The sequence below is a fragment of the Pelobates fuscus genome, chromosome 1 (assembly GCF_036172605.1).
Source record: "Pelobates fuscus isolate aPelFus1 chromosome 1, aPelFus1.pri, whole genome shotgun sequence".
Lineage (NCBI taxonomy): Eukaryota > Metazoa > Chordata > Amphibia > Anura > Pelobatidae > Pelobates > Pelobates fuscus.
In genome coordinates this window covers 422,209,966-422,229,888 of record NC_086317.1, presented here as the reverse complement: position 1 = coordinate 422,229,888, position 19,923 = coordinate 422,209,966, and the positions used below count along the sequence as shown (strand labels likewise).

Genomic DNA, 19,923 nt, shown 5'->3' with positions numbered 1-19,923 from the left:
AGAAAAGTTCAGAATTTATAGGTAGAATGTATAGTTTATAATAAACATACTACTCTATATGATATCTAATGTGGTAAGGGAGTGTGTGTGTGGATGTGGTATAAAAGTTCTAGTGTCTGAATGCTGTATTTGTAGTGTAACTTAGGTTGAGTACTTCTTGGGTAGACATTGCTTGGTTGCTTCATCTAAGTGTTGCTTCTAAGTGTGTGTGGTTGGAGATATTCTGGAGAGTTTTACAGAAGCTTCAACTGTCTAAGATTTGTGCTAAGAGTTTTCTTTTTTACTGTTACAGGTAAGATTCATCTGTAGGAAAAGGTTACTGATTGCACAAGGTTTGATTTCCTGTTGGTAATTTGGTAAGGCATTTGATTTGATTAAGCTAGTTACTTGCTATTAATTGCTGGTTAATTGGCTATTGTTTGTAAATAAGCAGAGGCCTACCCAGGTGTTAAACATTCCTAGTGGGTGGTGATTTTAGGAATTATATAAGGGTTGTTGTCATTAGCTTGGTTGCTTCATCTAAGTGCTGCTTCTAAGTGTGTGGTTGGAGATATTTTGAAGACTGTTGTTTCTAAGTGTGTGGTTGGAGATATTCTGGAGATAAACTGGAGGTAATCTGAGGTATTCAGGAGAGCAAAAAAACATTTGTTTGATTTAAATTATTCCCCCCATTGAAATGGCAGACTTAGTTGAGTGTAATAGTATTTATGCATTTGTTTCACGTTCCACTTTTTGGAGATTTGAATGCTGTCTAATCTGTACACAGTTCTCTATATTGCGGCAGGAGATTGTATTTTTGAAGTCTGAGATTTGTAAATTATCTGGTAAACAAACTCAGGATGGAACTGCTGCAAAGCCACTGCCGCAGAGACATAATAGGAATGGCAGATGGATTACTGTAAGATCTGGTAGACTTAGAGTTGTGGACAAAAGGCATATTGCGCAGTCTGTTGCTCTACATAATTCATTTTCTGCACTTTCATAGTGTAATGGAGACATTCTCAGGCACCAGGTGTAGTGGAGTTATGGAGACAGGCACTGAGGGTAGTGTTGTTGTGTAGACAGACTCAGGCACTGAGGGTAGTGGTGTTGTGGAGACAGGCTCAGGCACTGAGGGTAGTGGTGTTGTGGAGACACTCAGGCACCGAGGGTAGTGGTGTTGTGGTGTTGTGGAGACAGGCTTGGAGACTATGGTGAGGCCTAATAGAAAGCAGTTGTTGTTGGGGGATTCCATCATAAGAGGTGTGGAGATGGACAATGGTGGTCTTGTGAGATGTCTTCCCGGAGCTACTGCACACAGAGACAGGAGATGTATTTGTAATATTGTTAAGCGAGCAAAGCAGAAAGGGGAATTGGATGTACTTGTCCATCTAGGGACAAATGACTTTTCTTGCAATGAGGTTTCAAAGGTAAAGGAAGTTTTTAGTGTTCTGTCTGTGCATAACACTCAGCATGACAGGGACTTTAACTTGTGGCTTGGTGAATGGTGTTGGGAGCAAGGATTTGGCTTTATTTCTCATGGTAGGTCTGTTTGGAATGGAAATAAACTGTACAAAAAAGATGGTGTGCTTCTTTCTCAAAAGGGAACAAATGTTCAGAGGTTTTGCTAGGTTGTATTGTGGGCCAGGCATTGTGGGCCAGTCATTACTAATTCTCATAGAGAATCACTGGAGCATGGCCATTGGTGGACAGACATTGTGGGCGTTGCAATGGATCACCTGGCACCCCGACTGGGTACCTCCGTTGAAGGATGCTGCTAGCGCTTCCTGAGGGCTCCAAGCACTCCAGCCAACACCATAACCACCGTAGACTCCTTCAGAGAGCAAGACAGGAACAAGCTCTTAAAAGAGCTTGGTAGTGATATAGCAAGAGAGTATGACTAGCATAGCAATCCCTTGTAGTGATATAGCAATTCCCCCAATAAGAGACAGGACTCTAGATTGAGGGTGAAGAAGAACTCTGTTTTACTTGGCACCAAAGGGCCTTCTTTTATGCAGGTTTAACACATACAGGACCGCCCACAGGGTTTTACAGAACAACCAATAAACACATAGTATACAGTACAAACACTCCCATCAATTACACACAAACCCTCCCCTCTGCCTGTGATATAATTATTGAACACAATGGATTAAAGTAATTCTCACAGGCAGGAAAGATATACTTTTTGCACATATACTATAACTTTTTAAAACCACACATCCACACAACCACATTTTCAGAACCAGCATACTTTAAATATAAACATAACCAAAATTCAGCCAAATCCGTCCAGTACTTAAAGTTATCTGGAAGTCCTTTATGACCGACCGCAAGCACATTTTCATGTCCAAAACAGTTCCATGAATTTGGGCTGTGCGGTCGGTCTATTTTACACTGAAAAAATGACTAAGTCCCATTCGAACGAGCGTTCGAATCTTCGAACGGGACTTAGTCTCCAGCCGCAGTGTCGAAGTGCAGGAGAAGGTAGGGGTCAGTGGTGTTCGTTCAAATGTGTAGCCGATCTCCGTTCCATGGATTTGGCTACACATACCGCTGACCTCGTTCGAATGAACAAGATGGCCGCCGCCACGTGTTTGTTTGCACGGACGGCGGCCACCCAGCGGTCGGCAATTTACCTACAGCAGGCTCCCAGCCTGGGAGGTAAATTGCCTGCACACTTCCACTTCTGGGTTGTCCACCTGTGTGGTACTTGGTTTAGTAAACCCCATTTACTGAACCAATTGTACAGAAGCCATGAACAAAGTACTTTAACCAAGTCTGGGGACACAGGCTTAAAGGGGCAGTGTCCCAAACACGTCTGGGGACACAGTCTTAAAGGAGCATTGTTCCAATTTTCCCCATGTCCCAAAAAATGTGCTTAAAGGGCCAGCACCAGTCCAGTGAAAGTCCATAAGCCCCCATAATATTTTTAAAGGGCCACACACCCCTGGGCCATAGTAGCAGGGCAGGAGGCTGACAAACAGGCCCCTCCTAAAACCAGTGGCGAGGTAACTTTCGCCACAGGCGTGTCATTACTGATTCTCATATCACTGGAGGACAGTCACACATTGGTGGACAGTCCATCTGAAATACAGGAAGCAGGGCGAAGGCAAAGAGGGAAATTACATAAAATCAGAAGAGGAGCAGAAAATCTGATCAAAGTAAAGAGTACTTCTAAAGCAAATTTTTACACTATTTAGGAAAAAACAGTATTTAGTGATAGTAGGTTTACTGTTGGGTGGGAGGGGGGGGGGGATGATTTGGATCTTTTTTTTTACCTATACAGTTCCTGTAATCATAGTTATTTAAAAACCCTGTGTGTCTTTATAAGATGTAATTAAACGTAAAGTCATGATTTTTGATAACTAAACAATAATGCATTTGATAAAAGGCATGCCTTTTTGTTTATTTTTCCTACAGGAACGAACCCAGTGATTCAGACATGAGTAATGATTTACCATCTTTTGATGGATCCAATATCACCCCAAAAAGTGAGTTTAGGTAGCTAATGGCATGCATTGCCACAAAAAATATACCGGTATTGGAGAGATGTATCAGAAATTTCAAAGTGAGAATCTAAAGAATAACCAGTATAACATCTTCAAGTGTGATATCTCATATGGAAAAACAATAGAGAAGGCTCATTCCACACGTACAGCCTTCTTAAGGCCAAAACAGACGATGCATCTCATGGAATGCTCTCCAGGACTGGTTACAAAAAACTGCAGCTATTGTATTGCATTGTATTGTATAACTTCAGCTACCTTATTGTATTGAGTCTTCCACTGTTTTCTTTGCCATTGTTACTGCTAAATGGTACCAGGTGATATCCCAGAAAAAAATAATCCCTAGGTCATCAATCAGTATTACTTATTTACCCCATACAGTGTTTTCTTTTTGTTATAAAGTATCCCACTTGTCTTGATAATTGTTTTGATGGCTACGGTGGCAGTGTCACTATTTTACAGATTGGAATATTGCTCAAGCAAAATGCTATCTGTTAAGAATTTTACCATTCCTGTAATAGCAGTGGGGACCCTGTTCATGGTTTCAGGCACAAAAACTGATTTTATTTGAATAATTTTACTGTCTTGGTGCTTACGTACATTTAATTGGAGTGTCTCTGTCTGCTGAACTTTGTAATATCCTTCTTCTAGTTACACAAAATTATTTAGCAGTTACAATTAGCAAACAATAGCATTTTATTATTTTTCAATATAAAAATGTTTTTCAGTTTGCATTTTAGAAACGGAAGAGGAAAATGTGTCTGCCGTCAATTCACATCCATCTGAACAATCACCACGTTGTGTGAGTAACTCTATCTATAAATTCTGAACTTTTTTTTCCACCCCAAATGTTTGTGTTAGTAGTTAATGGACTCCTCGCCTTATGTCTAAAAAGTACTAAAAGTTACTACAAAGACATGAAACAGTTTAGATAAATTGTTTTTGTTTTTTTCTTTTAGGTGGCTGAAAGTTCATTACCTTCACTGTAAGTTTTTGATCACATACCTGATTGAGAAATGCCAAGGAGAAAGGTGGAAGCAAGATACTTAGAATAGTATATTTGAGCTAATTAGGTGGAAGGGATTGTAATACACACAGTTGCATTGAGAGAGGGCTTTTTTAGGATGAGAGTATAATTAGATGATTGACAAGACATGACAAGAGTCAGAGAAGGAAAATGATTAAAGGGACACTATAGTCACCCAGACCACTTCAGCTCAATGAAGTGGTCTGGGTGCCAGGTCCCTCAGGTTTTAACCCTTCAGAGAAACTGCTATGTTTACATTTTGGGTTAATCCAGCCTCTAGTGGCTGTCTTCCGAACAGCCACTAGAGGTGCATCTGCAGAGCGTCCGTAGGAAAGCATTGAGAAATGCTTTCCTAAGGACACTTTGAATGCGCTCGCGGCACTTGCTGTGCATGCGCATTCGGCTCCGCTGACGGCGGGGGGAGGAGAGGTCACCAGCACCAAGGGAGCCCGGTGCTGGAATAAGGTAAGCTGCTGAAGGGGTTTTAACCCCTTCAGCGCCACGGGAGGGGGACTCTGAGGGTGGGGGCACCCTCAGGGCACTATAGTGTCAGGAAAACCGCTTTGTTTTCCTGACACTATAGTGATCCTTTAAGATGGAAGAGGAGTAGAGGAGAGAAAGCAAGTAAAGTGAGAGAAAGCAAGTAAAGTGGAAGGGGATAGAATCGTGGGGAGAGGTAAAAACTTAAAAGGAACACTATATTCCTTACACTAACGTGTCCCTCTGCCTCAGCGATTTTTACACCTGGGAAACTGCAATGCAATCTTGTATATAGCAAAGACAAAAAGAAAAGAATAAAGTGTGTGTGTACGGTGCTTCAGTGATCTAAGAATTAAGTAAATAAAACCTGGTATGAAAGAGTGCTTTCCCACCACTCAAAGCAAGATATGAAATACAAAACATAAAAATATGCCAGTGTCTATCAGATACCCAAGTGTCATAAATTAAAATAGAAAATATTAATAAAAAATGTATACAAACGTATATGGAGTTGTTGGTTCTACAATAAGAGCAGAAACAAATAACATAGTGTATGCTTTATACAACAGCATAAATAACACAGGGGTGGAGTTAGAATCTGATTTACAGAGACGTACCAGGCTCTGTCTCACTTTTGAGCTTCTAAGACAGAACCTGGTACGGCTCTTGGCCATGTGAATCAGATTAAATGGGAAATGGGATAAGCATAACTTCAGGTGACATCGCTCACAGTTGACGCCAAGAATGAGGCATCCATCTGTAGGAGGTAAACTAATGCAGAAAGATGTGGGAAAATAAGAGATGTCGGCAGTGGGAACGTATAATCTGGTGGGGAAGAGGACCAGTGGACAAGTCACTATCTCCTCCTCTCAATGTCACTGTCCCCTCTTTATCTTCAGACTGTGAACAAAATATATATATATATATATATGGATTTTTTACACGCAATAAATTACTTCAAACAAGTCCTCTGGAGTGCTCTCCTCATTCTCCGTATATATATATATATATATATATATATATATATATATATATATATATATAAACATATCACTGAATTGAGTAATTAATGATTTTTTTTTCTTCCAGCCAAAGAGATAGCGACTCAGAGCAAACCGATAATTCTGATTCTCTACTGAGCCCAAATCTTATATTAGCACGCACTACTTCGCTTAGTAAAAAGTGGAGGAAACAAAATGCCAAGAATAATGGGGTGAGATGACTTACAAAAAAAAGCAAACTGAAAACAAATAATAATACTCTTAGCGTCAGTTATTGTATAACACATGAAAATCATGGCATTCATCCCTCCATTTAATGGAGCAAAGAAGGGTTGATGTTACAGAATAGTTTCCAATTTATAAAAACCAAATGCTTCTGACTATTACATTTTCTATCATCTGAATAGGTTTGCAAAATAGTAACCATCTTTACTTAAATAAATAAGCCTACATGTGTTTAATGTCAGCTTTCAGATTCTGTGACTGTAGAAGAAAGGGATGCCTATGATAAAATCTATGCGGCATTTGGAGGTAAGTCTGTAAGTGACATTCTATTGTGTTGTGTATTATCTAGTCAGGCCTACATTTAAAATCAATACGATGAAAATACAAAGCTAGCACTATTTTAGGAATATTTATTTTAGGTGAGCAGTGTGTTTATCTAGACAACGCGTTTCAGGTTAACAATTTGACTTTTTTTTGTTGACATTCTTTATTTTTCATTTTATGTAGTACATAGACATTTAAAAACAACGATAGCTATGTCTGTTATTGCAATTTTACATCGCAAGTGGCGGTGCACTTATATTCACATTCAAACCGTTAGATAGTATCCTTAGGAGCCAAGAGTGTTGGCTCAAACAGAGTTGACACCTATTAAAATTGTGTGTTTAAACATTGCTGTGTTGCGTGGAGCCGTAGTCTAGGTTTTGTCGGTAGTGTATGTGCCCTTGTCTGCTAGGCCTGTGGTTCAGTAGTGTCTACTGCTGATGACTTCTTGATTCAGCTTATTCCTTGGTGTTTTAGATAGGAAACACGAGGTAGGTTGGCTAGTGCGAGGTATGTGCTGTCTCTGCGGGTTGTTTGGCTTGTGTCGCCTGTGTGTTAGAAAGTATCAGTCTTGGCCAAAGAGATGGGCTGTATTTAGTTCTAGTGGTCGGGGCGACCTTGTCTTTGCCCTATACGGCCTGTTGTGTCTTGTGTCCTGCATGAAATTGTGTGTTCTGTAGGGCGTCTTTAGTCTGTATTAGCTCTGACTAGTTTAGTTTAGACAGTTCTGGGTGTTGACTATTTCAGGGTATCTGGTGTAGTTGCCGTCCCCTGTAAGCGGTGGAGTCGTGTGTCGGGTATGTAGACGGTTTTCGTCTCCTGGTGTCATCACTATACACTGTACTTCTGCTTCAGGTGGTTCTATTTGTTTGCTGCCTTATTGCTGTCCCATATATTTCTTGGCCGTCTTCCGACGGTCACCTTCCTTCTTTGCTTGTTGTCTCGTTATGTAATGGTGTGGGTGCCTTTGAGAGTCGTGTCTCCCTAAGTCGTCCACGGTCATGTGGGTAGAGAGGGTGGGGGGGGGATGGGTCAGTCGTGTGGGGGGGGAGGTCATTCGTATTTGGTGTTTCTTGTATTTGTAAGTCTGTCAGTCGGGGTGGTTGTGCCAGTGCGGGGTGTCTCGCCGCCGGGGTGTCTCTTGCAGCTCCTTTTGCCGTATATTCCATCAATGGGAACCAGGTCAGGGCGCACTTATCCGAGCGTCCCTGCAGGGAAGCTGTCATCATTTCCATGTTAAATATCGTTTCCACTCTGTCTACCCATTGTTGTAGGGTGGGTGTTGCCGTGCATTTCCATAATAGCGGGATTAGCGACTTTGCCGCAGTAAGAAGGTGTATGAGGAGGCCCTTTTTGTATGTCTTCAGGGGTGTGTGTGTGTGTGTGGTTGAGCAGTAGTGGCAGTGGTTGGAAGGGAACGTCCGTTCCTGTGATGTCCTTGATCGTCTGATGTATTCGTCTCCAATATGGCTCGATAAGGGGGCACGTCCACCAGATGTGGATAACAGTGCCCTCCTCTGTGCCGCATCTCCAACATTCGCCTGGAATTGATTCATGTGTATGCCGGAGGGTGTCTGGTGTCCTGTACCATCGTGTCAATATTTTATAATTGCATTCTTGGAACTTCGTGCTTATGGTCCCTTTGTGTGTCAGTTGGAAGATTTTAAGCCACTCAAGTTCCGTAAGTTCAACCTCTGTCTCTCTTTCCCATCGCTCTGTAAAGCCTAGAGGGCTCTTGTCTACGTTGCTTTGCAGTGTGGAGTATAGGTGCGACACCCCATGCATAAGGTGTTGTCTAGCTGCGCATAGTTGTTCTAGGTGTAACAGTGGGCGATGTAGGTGGTCCTTGCCTGTTATAGTGGCAACGTAGGTTTTTAGTTGGTGGTAGCAGAATTCGTCTAGGCCGCTCGGCCTGCGCTCTTGTAGCAACTCACCCATGGACTTGAGAGCCGGTCCGTTGCACCACTGGTGTATGTGAACCCAGTCCGTTGCTCCAAAGTTCTTTAGGTCGGCCGGGTTCAACCCCCCCTGCCAGCTTCGGGTTATTAGTTATGGGCGTGAGCGGGTTGGGCGATGATGTGAGCCTCTTGGAGTAGCGTATCCCACACCATACCTTCAGTGTGGTATCTATCATCGGGTTCCCCGTACTCAGTTCCTTATATGTAGCTTCTCCTAGTCAAAGTATGGCGGGGATTCCTCCCTGAGCTTGCTGTTTTTCCAAGTCCACCCACTGCTTTGCGATAGGGCTAGCGCGCCAGTCGACCAGTCGGTGCAGGTGTGTTGCCTGGTAGTACGTGAGGATTGACGGCAGGCCCATGCCTCCTTCGCTTCGTGGGCGTTCTAGGGTCGACTTCCTAATGCGCGCTGGTTTCTGGTTCCAGATAAACTGTCTAATGGTTGTCGTTAGTTTCTTGAAGAACATCCGCGGGAGACTTGTGGGTAGCGTCTCAAACAAGTATAGTATTCGGGACATAGCATTCATTTTAATGGCGTTTATACGGCCAAACCAAGATATGTATTGGGTCGTCCAGCGTTTTATGTCTTGTTGCGAGTAAGGGCGCAAAATTCATGTGGTAGATATGCGTTAAGTCTTTCGGGAGCCACACTCCGAGGTAACGTAGTTTGGTCGTGCATATCTTGAAGGGGAAGTGTGTTCGGATGTGCCATTGGAGGGCTGCGTCTCGCGTGAGCGGCATCGCTTCTGATTTATCCAAGTTGAGTTTCAAGTTGGATACCTTTTTGTATTGTCGGAACGCTTCTAGGAGATTTGGTATAGATATTCTGGGCTGCTCCAGGAAAAAGAGCATGTCATCGGCATATGCCGCTACACGGTGCTCTCCCCCGCCCACGCGGCATCCCGTAATACCCCTGTTCCGTCTGACTGCCTCTAGAAAGGGTTCCAGAGTGAGGGCAAACAGGAGTGGGGACAGGGGGCAGCCCTGGCGTGTGCCGTTGCAGATGTTAAACGGGTTAGTTAGTGCTCCATTTACCTGTATGCGTGCTGTTGGCGAGGTGTATAGCGCAGCTACCCAGTTCCGCAGATGCGGTCCGTACCCCATGTGTCTCAAGGTCTCTGACATGAAGACCCAATCCACCCTGTCAAACGCCTTTTCGGTGTCGGTGGATAGCAGCACCATTTCCCTTTTGCCAGTGTTCACTACATGGATGGTGTTGAGGGCCCGTATAGTATTATCCCTGGCCTCCCTCCCAGGTACGAATCTGACCTGGTCTGGGTGTATTAGGTCTGGGAGTGTCCGGGCCATCCTGAATGCCGGCGCTTTAGCGAAAAGTTTCAGGTCTGCATTCAACAGCGAGATGGGCCTATAACTGGCACAACACACAGATTGGTGATTACTGTGTATAGTGCGCTTACAAATGTAATTGAGTTAGAAATAAGCAGCTACACACTCTAGTGGATACTCCCCACTAATTATAGTAATGAACCAAAGTGAGCTTAGTACAATCTGGATATAACGTCCAGACTCTAATAATCAAATGAGTGGAGCGCTAAAGGTATAAACTTACCCTAAAATGGGGTTAAATCTCAGATGAATCTCAGCACATATAAAGGAAACAAAAAATAAAACCCAATATAGTGTAAATCCACAGGTGATAATGTATTTTGGTGATAATTCAAGTAGTCAAACTCACATTGATCAGAGCCTTAAAGGGACAGGCTCAAATCATTTGCACGATACTATCGTATGGAGACACTGCACCCTTTTGCCTGGAATGGATTTCCTCAAAGGAAAGAGAAAGGGAGACTTCCTAGTGTATTACGTTTCAACCAAAGTAAAAAAAACACAGTGGTTATGGTTGTGCTCACCTTTTCCTGAGCCAATGAGAACCTGGCTCTGGATGATAGACCTGGGTACCTCTAGAGGGTTTCTGTAAATTTTTTAAAAAATTGATGTAAAATTAATATAAAGGCAAAATTCTTATATTACTTAAATTATTAACATTCTTAATAATGTCAATACTCAATGTGCAGAAAAGTGCATATATTTCATGATCAATATTCATATTCTTTTACTTTTTTTTAAACTTTTAAATACTAAATTTTAATTAGAATTATTGGAAATTAACTACACACTTAGGGGAGTGATTCCATCCCTGGTACAAAAACTGAAAATGAATATTGATCATGAAATATATGCACTTTTCTGCACATTGAGTATGGACGTTATTAAGAATGTTAATAATTTAAGTAATATAAGAAGTTTGCCTTTATATTAATTTTATATTAATTTTTTTTAAAAATTACAGAAACCGTAACAAAAACAAATTTAATTAATTTGTATTGACTATATCACTTTAACTTTTAATTGACAATGATTAATGAAATCAATATACAATGAATAGGGAAGAAATCCATTCTGCAATATATGTATTCACTATAGATACTGTTAAGAAGAAGTATGGAACTATATGAGAAGATACTAATATGTACTTATGTGTGTTTTTTCCTTCCTCTTTTCTCTGTTTTATTAATTTTCTCTATTATGTGCTGATCACAATTTTTAAAAGGGTGGAATATGTATGTATTTAACTTAGGGTGATGGGTGTCGGCGAACTAACCTGTTCTGCCACTTTTTTTTTTTTTTTTTGCTTGAGGGTATGTGCCCACAAGCAAGATGGCTGCAGTGACAGCGGAAGTGATCATAATCACCCTGATGAAGGGAAGGTAAGGAAATTGACCTCACAAGAAGCTAAATCTGGATTGGAGGATGGGATGGGAGGACCGCCTACTGGATAAAGAAACCGGCATATTTAAAAAGCAGCATGAAGATAATGAGGATACCGATTGAAAAAGCCCCCATAGTGTGGGATAAACGCGTCTCGGGACTGGAGCTTATTACATTCTTTATCTTATATAGAAGCAACTGGATATTTTTATTTAATTCTATGTTTTTGTTTTTATATTTAAAGTTGCAATAAATGTATGTATTTTAAACCAAGTCCCATCAGCTTCTAACTTCATCTTGCTGCTAAAGAAGGGCAGGTGCCCCCCTCTAGAGGTACCCAGGTCTATCATCCAGAGCCAGGTTCTCATTGGCTCAGGAAAAGGTGAGCACAACCATAACCACTGTGTTTTTTACTTTGGTTGAAACATAATACACTAGGAAGTCTCCCTTTCTCTTTCCTTTGAGGAAATCCATTCCAGGCAAAAGGGTGCAGTGTCTCCATACGATACTACTGTGCAAGTGATTTGAGCCTGTCCCTTTAAGGCTCTGATGTGTGAGTTTGACTACTTGAATTATCACCAAAATACATTATCACCTGTGGATTTACACTATATTGTGTTTTATTTTTTGTTTTCCTTTATATGTACTGATATTCATCTGAGATTTAACCCCATTTTAGGGTAAGTTTATACCTTTAGCGCTCCACTCATTTGATTAGTAGAGTCTGGACGTTATATCCAGATTGTACTAAGCTCACTTTGGTTCATTACTATAACTGGCACAGTTTATTGGGTCCTTTCCTTCCCTAGGTATGATCTTGACTGTCACTCTTCGGGTGTCTTTGTGGTATTGGCCTCCCTCCCGTATTGAGTTGATGCCTGTCAAGAGTCGTGGTAGTAGGATGTCCTTGAAGGAGCATAAGTAGGAGGCGGGCAGTCCGTCCCGGGGCCCTGTGCGCTTTCGTTGATTTCAATGCTCCAGCCAGTTCCTTGATTGTGAGGGGTAGTTCTAGTTCTGCTTTTTGTTCTGGGGTGAGCTTTCGGGTAACATGGTTTTGAAGGTATGCGGCAGTCCGTTCCCTGTGGTGTCGTGCCTCCTATTCCTTTCGGAATTGTGTCTGGTCATACAGCTCCGCGTAGTATTCTTCGAACGCGGTCAGTATGCCGTCTGGGAGTCGTGTGATGTCTCCCCTATTTGTGCGGATCTTGTGAACGTGTTGCGCCCTTCGTTTCTCCTGTAGCATCTTTGCTAGCATTCTGCCACTTTTGTTTGAGTGTTCATAGTAGTATCTGGAGGCTTTCCTCGCGGTGTGTAACATTCCTTGTGATATTATGGATCTCAGTTTTCTACGTGCGTCCGTTAGGTGGAGATACGTCTCCTCGTCTAGGTTCTTCTTATGATCCCCTTCCAGCTCGGCTATTCGTTTCGTCAAGTTGGTGATGCGGTTTGTTCGGTCTTGTTTGCGTCTGGTACTCACAGCGATAAAGTAGCCCCGAATGATGCATTTGTGTGCCTCCCATAGCGTTAATGGTGTTGTGTCCGGGTTGTCATTGGTTGTGAAGTATTCGGTCAGGGTTTGGGCTGCTGTCGTCTTGAATTCCAGGTCGTCTAGTAGGGATTTGTTTAGTTTCCATTGTCTTTCTCGTAGTTTGAAAAGTGGGGAGCTTGTGCGGATCAGTAGTGATGCGTGGTCCATTATGCCTATATGCGCCTCGTGCAGGAGGTTTAAATATTCCTGCTCTCGGAATATATAGTCTATGCGGCTATAGTGTGCATGGACTGCCGAGTAGTGGGTGTAGTCTCGCTCTTCTGGGTTGCATGCCCTCCAACAGTCAACTAATCCTAGTTTGTGTAGGGACCGCTGTGCTACTCGAATGCAGTGTGCGGGAACTGCAGTCTGGCCCCTGGAGGTGTCCACGCGCGGGTCCAGTGGAATGTTTAGGTCTCTGGCCAGGACCAAGAGGCCCTCTCTGAATTTCTCTAACTTGGCTAGTGTCCGGGATATGAAGATGTGTTGTTTTCTATTTGGGCCATATAGTCACACGAAAGTATAGGTGTGATCCGCTATGGTGCCTTTTAGGAAGAGATATCTGCCGTTGGGGTCCACCTGGGACGCCGTGTGGTGGAAAGGTGTCGTCTGGGCAAAGAGTATCGCCACTCCCGCTTTCTTGGTTTCTGGGTGGTTCGCGTAGAAACCTTGTGGGAATCGTCGGTTCTCCAGCTTGGGTGCGTCACCACCCCTGAAATGCGTCTCCTGCAGGAACGCCACGGATGCTTTTTGCGGCCCACAGCCGCCTCAACAGGTGCGACCGCTTTTCATGTGCATTGAGGCCCTGGACATTGTTGGACCAGTACGTCAGTTGGGCCGGGACAAATCCCCATGTGGCAGCCATCTCAGCGGAGGGGAGGCGCTCCCGCAGTGGCACCGGTTTTGGGGTATGAGGTGTTGAAGGGTATAGAGAGGTCTGAGAGTCGTGTTGTGGTGAAGGGTCTGTCTGACTCTTCGGGTGTGTGGGTGTGACGTCGACCCTGAACCGGGTGTGGTTGTTCCTGTGTCGGGGTTATAACTCCAACGTTAGGGACTCCGGTTGTATTTACAGTCTGGGTCTGTCTCAGGGGGGTCCTGTAGTTTCACAGTAGTGGTGGTGACTGATTGTGTAGCGATCAATACTCACTCCCCTCCGTCGACTCCCAACCTGCTTGGTATGTGCGTTGTTGTCCATACAGTGTGTTTTAGGTTTGGGGAGGGCACTAGTTGCCCATGTTTCCTTGGTTTGTTTTGGCATGTGGTACCCTAATGGGTGGATGTTCTATCTGTGTTTATGTGTTCCTATCCGGCTCAGGCTATGTTTATTGTCTCCTGTGGCTCCCCCGCCCCCGGTCTTACCTCTTGGTGTCTGAGCCAGGGTACCCATGGGCCAATCAGAGGTTTGGTATGGCCCGTCTCCCGCTGTGTGTCGTTCAAGTGCCCTGTCGCTACCCTTCCCCTTGAAGTATGTTGTGTATGCTAGAGTGGATCGGGCCCACGGTCACAATTTGACTTTTTGTACCAGCAATAACATCACCAGGATTCACTGTAAGAATATTTGGGAAGTCAAAGTGAATTTTAAAATGTAGTTTAAAAAAGCTGAATTGGAAAAATTCCTCAACTTAGCTATATTTTGAGTTCAGTTATTTGAGGCCCTAATTTTATATTGTTGGACAAGTTTTCTGAATTATTTAATATTTTTTGGAAAAACATTACATTTTTTCAACATATTAAAATATAAAAAAATATATAATAAAACGTGCATTTAAAAAAAAAAACAGCAAAACATCACAAAAAACTAAATATTTTTTATAGTTTTAGATCATTTTAAAATGTAATCCAAAAATATTAAATCATTGGGAAAACGTATCCAACAAGATTAAATCGGGCCTTGGTCTAGAATTTGAAATTCACCTTGAATTTGTGCACACTTCATGTCTCCACAAGGTCCATAGTTGGTCGCTGGTAAAAATCCGTTGGTCTTTTTGTGTTACTATCGATTATACACCTAAGCTGGAGGAGCTGCAACACTGTACATTCACAGCATGGTAGTCAGCCACCATTTCCCAGTTTCTGCTATTTTTAACATGTTTTGCTAGGATTGTTTCACTGTTTCTTTTCCTGTTTATGGTTTACTCCCTAAAATCTCAAAATGTGTGAAGATGACCATAATATGGACCACAAATTAGTATTTAGTGAAATATTAGACAAGCCTTTTGTACAACTCTATATCAATATCATTTAGAATAGAAATGTTAAAACATAAGAATATTTAATGTTTTTCTTAATTTAAATGTGTCTTTTAATGTATTTCAGGATCACTGCCAATTAATGATGCCAACGAAATTGGAAATGTATGCATAAACTTCTTAAATTTTATAGTTCAGTGTTTTTAACGCCTGAATGAAGTGAAGTAATGTCAGGATTACTGTAGATTCCCAACACGCAGAACTTGAGTAGATATAAAGCAAATATCTAAGACATATTACCGAACCTTAGAATGGCCGGATTTAACGTAAAAAGGCAAAAAGACACAGGATAGGGAAAAGCCAAGACAAAGGTATAACGCAAACGATGATAAACAAGCCATGGGTCAAGGAATGGAGATATCAGAATAGTCAGGAGCCATGCCAAAAGTCAAGGAATACAGGGATCGGATAGTCAATAAGGGAAGCCAAGGTCAGATATACAAGAAACACAGGACAGGGCACAGAGAAATGGACAAACTGGGTTTAAATAGCTAAAGGCATTTCCTGATGGGCTGTAGGGAAACATGTGACCAAGCTTATGTGTGTAACACACCCATATTAAAATTGATCTGGCCCTTTAAGGGTTAAACAGGAAACCCTTAAATATTCATAGCTGCAGTGGCCGGCTTTTTTAATGATACAGACCCGGCTGCTGAGAGAGGAGAGGTCACCTCCGGTGAGTGTATAGCAGTATTCCCCTTAGTTTGTGGGAATACCGCTGTAGCGATACGCGCCGGCGTGACAGTACCCCCTCCCCAAAAACCGCCCACCGGACGGGAAGGGACCGGCTTATCGGGAAACCGGGCATGAAAAGTGCGCAGCAAGCGAGCAGCATGAACGTCGGGGGCAGGAACCCACGAGCGCTCCTCCGGACCATCTGGAGTCTACAATCTGTCATGCCTTAACTATGGTATCCTCTTACTTCCTGGTTCCACGGAGCCTAGCCACACCCCTTTATGACACGGTCTGCCTATTTAATCTGACTGCACCAGCTGATCAGGGCTGGATTATTGAACTACGTTCCTTACTCACAACCCGGCTACAACTTCGTTGTGAAAGCCTCTGCTACCAGACCGGACTGAAAGACTCTGCAAAGTTCCCTTCACCTTTCCTCATCCACGGCTAAAGCTGAACTCTATCCATGCAGGATAATCCGCCTCTGAGGAAATCTCGGGAACCAGTGTTCTATGTGCCGGAAGCTAAGTAAAACTTCTCTGATAAGCATTGCATCTAAAGCTGTTATTTCCTGTCTCCAAGGTCCTTCGTTAAAGCCAACCGTTACAGCTAACTTCAACTCATACTTGTCTCAGTTAGCTGCATCTATCTTTCTTCATTTAAAGTCTATGGAACAGCTATTGTAACTTTTTATCATCTAATTAATTAATACTACTAAAGGACTCTTGCTGCTTCAGTTACCTTTTACTCCTTAAAGCTACAGTGCTTATAATTGTGGACTTCAGTTATCGTTTACTCCTTAAAGCTACAGTGCATATAATTGTGGACTTCAGTTATCGTTTATTACTTAATGCTACAGTACCTGTAAAGTGGAATTAAAGTCTTTACCTTTTACTTTCTTTAATAAATATTCAAACTATACGAAATCTGCAGTTGTGTTCCTTCATAACAAATGTTTAAACGTGACAGAATAATCCAGCCATTGTAATGGATCCAGCAGATTTCGATTCTACTATAACTACGTTGAATCAAAGAGTTAATGCACTAGCCCAAAGTGTGCAAGACCTGCAAGTTACTAACGAAAGAACTTCTGTACCTGTTAAAGTGATTGACGGGTCCCTCATCTCATCGGGACCAATACTTCATGAATCCATCCCTCTAAAAGTAACCATCAATCATACTCATACGGAAAGTCTTATATTTGATGTCATCTCATCACCATTTTTTCCTATTATATTGGGGATCAACTGGTTAAGGAACCACAACCCTCAAATCTCATGGTTTCCCTTCTCTCTTGCATTTGATTCTGATTATTGCAAGAAAACATGCTTGCAACGTATTCCAATTCTTCAGTCTACGAAAGAACTAGCTAAAACCTCATGTTGTTCTGACACCGAACTGGAGTCTCCTCCTCCTACAATCATTGGTGAATTAAAGAGAAAGTTTACAACAGCTCCTATCCTTCAACTTCCAAATCCTTCATATCCTTATGTCCTTGAAACGGATACTTCGGAATTTGCAATTGGAGCTGTCCTTTCTCAACACAAAACTCCTCAAGTACCTCCTTCGCCTAAAGTCATTGGAATCTTATCTTCTCTTATTGACGACATTAAAGGTCTCAGTGAAGATGCTCTTGAACTTCCTAAATCAATTAAATTATCTAAGAAAAACGGTCTCTACTATTTCAAAGACCGGATTTACGTGCCTCCCTCCTTCAGGATTAAAATACTTGAATTAATTCATGATTCTCCTCTGGCAGGTCATCCAGATATGAAAAGGACCCTTGAATTGTCTAAAAGATACTGTTGGTGGCCTCGTCAAGACCAAACTATCGAATCTTATGTCAAATCTTGTTCTGTATGCCAAAGATCCAATCAATTGTCCTTGTTGAAGCCTCATCATCCTGACCCTTTCCAAAGAAATCTCACTACTTCTCCTGATCCCATATTGGTCCAGGGTGAAGAAGAATACGAGATTCAAAGTATACTGGATTCAAGGATCCATCGTGGCTCCTTACAATACCTCATCAGATGGAAAGGATATGGAGTTGATGAAGATACATGGGAAAACTCCTCGGACGTTCATGCCGACAAATTGGTTTCCAAATTTCACAAGAGTTACCCTTCTAAACCAAGTCAATAGCACCCAGAGGTTGCTCATTAAAGAGGGGGTACTGTCATGCCTTAACTATGGTATCCTCTTACTTCCTGGTTCCACGGAGCCTAGCCACACCCCTTTATGACACGGTCTGCCTATTTAATCTGACTGCACCAGCTGATCAGGGCTGGATTATTGAACTACGTTCCTTACTCACAACCCGGCTACAACTTCGTTGTGAAAGCCTCTGCTACCAGACCGGACTGAAAGACTCTGCAAAGTTCCCTTCACCTTTCCTCATCCACGGCTAAAGCTGAACTCTATCCATGCAGGATAATCCGCCTCTGAGGAAATCTCGGGAACCAGTGTTCTATGTGCCGGAAGCTAAGTAAAACTTCTCTGATAAGCATTGCATCTAAAGCTGTTATTTCCTGTCTCCAAGGTCCTTCGTTAAAGCCAACCGTTACAGCTAACTTCAACTCATACTTGTCTCAGTTAGCTGCATCTATCTTTCTTCATTTAAAGTCTATGGAACAGCTATTGTAACTTTTTATCATCTAATTAATTAATACTACTAAAGGACTCTTGCTGCTTCAGTTACCTTTTACTCCTTAAAGCTACAGTGCTTATAATTGTGGACTTCAGTTATCGTTTACTCCTTAAAGCTACAGTGCATATAATTGTGGACTTCAGTTATCGTTTATTACTTAATGCTACAGTACCTGTAAAGTGGAATTAAAGTCTTTACCTTTTACTTTCTTTAATAAATATTCAAACTATACGAAATCTGCAGTTGTGTTCCTTCATAACAAATGTTTAAACGTGACACAATCGCCTGGATCTCATACTCCTTCTGGCCATGAACTGACATAGGCGAAGGATGGAAAGAGCGCCTAGTGTAGCGATTGCACAACAAAGGTTTGAGCAGGGATACATGAAACACATTGGGGATACGTAATGCCGGAGGTAGTGCCAAAGCATTGCCAATTTCGTGGTTGGAACTTTCAACCGGATGTTGCGAGTGGAAAGCCAGACCTTATCTCCAACAACATAATTAGGTGCCATAGAGCGACATTTGTCAGCATAGACCTTACGAGAGGAGGCCAAAGATAAAACATGTTGCACGCATGGCAATCAAGAGCAGGTAAACCAGTCTCATGAAACTGCGAGGGTACAACAAGAGGATGTCTACCACTAGTGATGTAAAAAGGACTATGCTGGGAAGAATCATGAGTGGTGTTGTTATGCGAAAATTCAGCATAAGACAAGAGATCGTACCAGTTGTCATGATTGTGTGATATGAAACTTCTCAAAAATCCCTCTATTGACTGGTTAACCCTTTCAGTAGCCCCGTTGGTCTGGTACGAGGAAGAAAAAGACTATGCAACTCCAAGTTCAGAACAAAACTTCCTCCGAAATCTAGAAATGAATTGAGTCCCTCGATCTGACATGATTTCTTGAGGCAACCCATGTAACCTGTATATCTACCTAATGAAGATCTGAGCTAATTCAGCTGAGGTGGGTAGATTACAAAGAAGAATTAAATGAACCATTTTTGAGAAACAATCTACCACTGTTAAAAAGGTAGTATACCCCTGGGATAGAGGTAGATCCACTACGAAGTCCATAGCAATGTGAGACCAAGGCGTTTCAGGAACAGGAAGTGATTGTAAGAGACCGCAAGGTAGCTTACGAGGGGTTTTAGCCACAGCGCAAACGGTACATGCTTTGACATAATCAGTGACATCCGTAAGCATAGAAGGCCACCAGAACTGCCTAGATATGGAAGACAGGGTTTTTTGAAATCCTGGATGACCAGCTGACTTGGTGTCATGGTACAAAGAGAGTATCTCTGTCCTCTCTGTAGGTGACACAAACAGTTTATCGTTGGGTTTGTTTTCAGGAGCCTGAGTTTTTGGGTATTCTGCACCTTGTCCATTAATGAAGAGGACATGGTGAAAATGGTGGTAGCCACTATACATTTAAGGGGTATGATGCGCACGACCTCTAGGTTCCTATCAGAGTCTGTTTCGAACTGTCATGATAGGGCCTTAGTATTACGCAAACCAGGTCTATACGTGATAATGAAATAAAAACGTGAAAGAAACAAGGACCATTAGGCCTGTCTGGACGAGAGACGTTTA

General features: G+C 42.4%; 1 protein-coding gene across 1 annotated transcript in view; it reads left to right on the top strand.

Annotated features, from left to right (window-relative positions):
* The window catches only part of PHF11 (PHD finger protein 11), a 166,916-nt gene that overhangs the window by 90,033 nt on the left and 56,960 nt on the right, over positions 1-19,923 (top strand). The window contains exons 13-18 of the mRNA XM_063428648.1: positions 3,403-3,473; positions 4,217-4,290; positions 4,448-4,473; positions 6,085-6,208; positions 6,464-6,527; positions 15,075-15,112. Coding sequence (XP_063284718.1) covers positions 3,403-3,473; positions 4,217-4,290; positions 4,448-4,473; positions 6,085-6,208; positions 6,464-6,527; positions 15,075-15,112 — 397 coding nt within the window. The remainder of the gene's footprint in view (positions 1-3,402; positions 3,474-4,216; positions 4,291-4,447; positions 4,474-6,084; positions 6,209-6,463; positions 6,528-15,074; positions 15,113-19,923) is intronic.